The sequence below is a fragment of the Pterocles gutturalis genome, unplaced genomic scaffold (assembly GCF_000699245.1).
Source record: "Pterocles gutturalis isolate BGI_N339 unplaced genomic scaffold, ASM69924v1 scaffold1639, whole genome shotgun sequence".
In the NCBI taxonomy this organism is placed as follows: Eukaryota; Metazoa; Chordata; class Aves; order Pterocliformes; family Pteroclidae; genus Pterocles; species Pterocles gutturalis.
The window spans coordinates 17,858-21,283 of NW_010130252.1; the positions used below are offsets into that span (position 1 = coordinate 17,858).

At 40.9% G+C, this 3,426-nt stretch overlaps 1 protein-coding gene across 2 annotated transcripts in view; it reads left to right on the top strand.

Annotated features, from left to right (window-relative positions):
• Positions 1 to 2,817, top strand: part of MIER3 (mesoderm induction early response 1, family member 3) — a 20,590-nt gene extending 17,773 nt beyond the window's left edge. For both annotated transcript variants that reach the window (XM_010080140.1, XM_010080141.1), the window contains exons 10-12: positions 1,563 to 1,690; positions 1,873 to 2,018; positions 2,103 to 2,817. In XM_010080140.1, coding sequence (XP_010078442.1) covers positions 1,563 to 1,690; positions 1,873 to 2,018; positions 2,103 to 2,560 — 732 coding nt within the window. In that variant the 3' untranslated portion in view covers positions 2,561 to 2,817. The remainder of the gene's footprint in view (positions 1 to 1,562; positions 1,691 to 1,872; positions 2,019 to 2,102) is intronic.
• Positions 2,818 to 3,426: the final 609 nt, after the last annotated feature.

Sequence of the window (3,426 nt, forward strand, 5' to 3'; positions counted from 1 at the left end):
TCCAGCCCTCTGATCATCTTTGTGGCCCTCCTCTGGACCCGTTCCAAGAGCTCCACGTCTTTCTTGTGGTGGGGACCCCAGGCCTGGACATAGTACTCCAGATGGGGTCTCACAAGAGCAGAGTAGAGGGGGACAATCACCTGCTGGCCCCCCTTTTTTAAGTGCAGCCCAAGACATAGTTGACCTTCTGGGCTGCAAGCACACACTGCTGGCTCATGTCCAGCTTCTTGTCCACTGGGACCCCCAAGTCCTTCTCCGCAGGGCTCCTCTCAAGGAGTTCTTCTCCCAGTCTATACAAGTACCTGGGATTGCCCTGGCCCAAGTGCAACACCTTGGACTTGGCCTTGTTGAACCTCATTAGGTTCTCATGGGCCCACTTCTCCAGCCTGTCCAGGTCCCTCTGGATGGGATCCCTTCCCTTGGTTGTATCGACTGCAGCACTCAGCTTGGTGTTGTCTGCAGACTTGCTGAGGGTGCACTCGATTCCCCCATCTATGTTGTTGATAAAGATGTTGAAGAGCACTGGTCCCAAGACAGACCCTTGAGGGACACCACTGGTGACCGGCCTTCACTCAAACATAGAGCCATTGACCACAACCCTTTGGCTGTGACCAGCCAGCCAATTCTTTATCCATTTATCCTAAGTGTCAGCTAGACAAGATTAGTGCGTGGAGAAATTTAACACGAGATGTTTCCTGGTCACTGTAACAATGCAAAGCATTGTTAACCGGGACTTTATATATTAGCATCTGGACATCTGTTCATTTCCTCCCTTGCCTGGTATGTTTGTGTCTAAACTAGCAAGGCTTACTACTACACCCAGGGCATTTTGGATTTGCCTCTGATGTTTCTGTAAGTTGGATTAAGCTCAGCTGTAGTTTACTGCCAGGCTATATCTGGATAGAGTTGTATGTTCTGGTTGTAAAACTTAAACTGGAACTGTGGGCTGATGATGGTGCAAAATGTTTTTGCATCTAAAAATGGATATTGTTTATAAGAAGTAATGCCTTTTTTTCTCTAGGAATCTGACTTCACATAGCAACCTCCATTTTGGGGAAAGAGACAAGCAGTTAACATAGATCAAAATAAGTCTTTTGAGTCCTTTATGCCTTCTCAACAAGACCACAATTTTATTTTGTTCTTTAAGCATTTACTGTTTTGCTTATCTGTTGTCAAAGCCTCCACAGTTCTGGACTTTCTCGAAAGGAACAAGTACCCTAAGTCTTCTCCACGTCTCTTAGGTCATTGATTTGCTCAGCTTTTTCCATCTTAAGAGAGAGTCTATCTTACAGTTTAAAAAATTGTTATATATATTTTTATATAAATGTTTCAGATGTAGATATGGTTTTAATGTAGCTTTTAAAAAGCCAATAATGCATAGAGTAGAACAAATGAAATACTTACTTGAAACTGTAGGTCTCTTTGAAGTCTCCAAATTTAATTGGTTTGTTCCAGATACTTAAACAATAAAACTAACAATATTGCAGGAATATGGGAATTGTGCAGATGGCAAAACATAAGTCTTTGCATTAATCTTGTCAATTCTTCTTGCCTTCGCTTAGGTAAGAACCAGAACAGTTGCTGAGTGTGTTGCTTTCTATTACATGTGGAAAAAGTCAGAACGTTACGATTACTTTGCTCAGCAAACGAGATTTGGAAAGAAGAGATATAACCATCATCCAGGAGTTACGTAAGTAAAATGTTCTTGGAATATGTTTTCTGTTGCAAAATAAAAGTAGAAGATTTTTTTTTCCCCTTCTGTGGTTGCAGTGTAATGCTGCAGTGGCTATGGCAACTGAAATGAAATCCATCATCATTTTTAGGCCTTGTTTTATGGTTAAATAATGACATTATGGATGCAATATTCTTTAGGGACTACATGGATCGTTTGGTAGATGAAGCAGAAGCCCTTGGTGGAGCAGTGCATTCTTCAGCCTTAACATCTAATAGTCGAACAGAAACGATTCCTGATCAACAGCTAAGCATTCTGAACTCTATCACTGCCAACGAGTTGACAGGTAAATCAAGAAAAAAAAACCAATCTTTATTGTAACGATGTAAACAACTGTTTCATTTCCATTTGTGTTCATCTTTTTTTCCAGCACTGACAAACAGCGTAGCTACAGTCTGCCACACTTCAGACGTGAACTGCCTGGATGATGCCTTTCCTCCTATAGACAGCTTACCCCGAGCACCAGTTAATCATGTGCCTGTTGGAACAGAAGAATTGCTTAACTTGCCTAGCAATGGTGAAAGTGATTGTTTTAATTTATTTGAGACTGGCTTTTATCATTCAGAGCTAAATCCAATGAACATGTGCAGTGAGGAGACAGAAAGGCCTGCGAAGAGATTGAAAATGGGAATTGCTGTTCCAGAATCTTTCATGAATGATGTCTCTGTAAATAACCTTGGTGTGGACTTTGAGAACCACACACACCATATTACCAGTGCCAAAATGGCTGTTTCAGTGGCTGACTTCAGCAGTCTATCTGCAAATGAGACAAATGGTTTTATCAATACCCACACTCTTCACCAACATGCCGCCCTTCACTCAGAATGACTGTGGAAAACTACACAAACAGTGGGTATTTTATGCAGTAGTAGTAAACTTGATGGGAGCTATCAGGTTTGCTTAGTCTTTCACTGGAAGTTTGAACTTTATGACATCAGTGATGTCTTTGTATGTATAGAACTATATCTTGATTTATCAAGAGTAGTACCTTTTTTCAGTCCATAAATGTGGAGATGTCATAGGATTTTCGGCAGAGTTTGGGACTAAGAGAACTCTGTGGTGCAGCTTTAAGCTCTGCTTCAGTTTTTTTTAAAGCCTGTAGACGGAAGCCACCATTTCAAAACCAGCACAGAAGTTCTGAAAGGATTGGAGTGGCTTTTTAGTCTAAGCTACTTTTGCCGTAATGGATGCAGTGGAATAACAATGTTTACAGGTACCGATCCTGATCCCTGCTCAATGTAGCATTTTTTTTTTCTCTCTTATAAAGGCAGGGATGGGTTTCTTTAATTTAAACTGCACAAACATACAAGGATGTTTTTTAAATGGAACCTTCTCTCATGTGATACTAAACTAGAGCACTTCAGTTTACAAAACAGCAAGTTCATCTTGGTGGAAGCTAGCACAAGGGACTTAGTAAAGTATGAAGACCTACACTTGGATGCTGTTGCAAAATTACAGGCCATGGCTACCTGACACAGAATTAATTATGCTGCCATAGGTGTCTGTGTACTTTAAACTTACTGGCTTAAACAGGTGCTGTTTAGGCTATATTGTATTTGAATGGGTTTTGTCCACAACTTTGAAGAGTAATATAATCGTGTACCTTAACTTTCCTAAGGCAGCTGACGTTGTGTAAAGCTACAGTCTGCACAGGTTAGGATTTACCACTACTTTTGAAAGACACCTTAAATTGT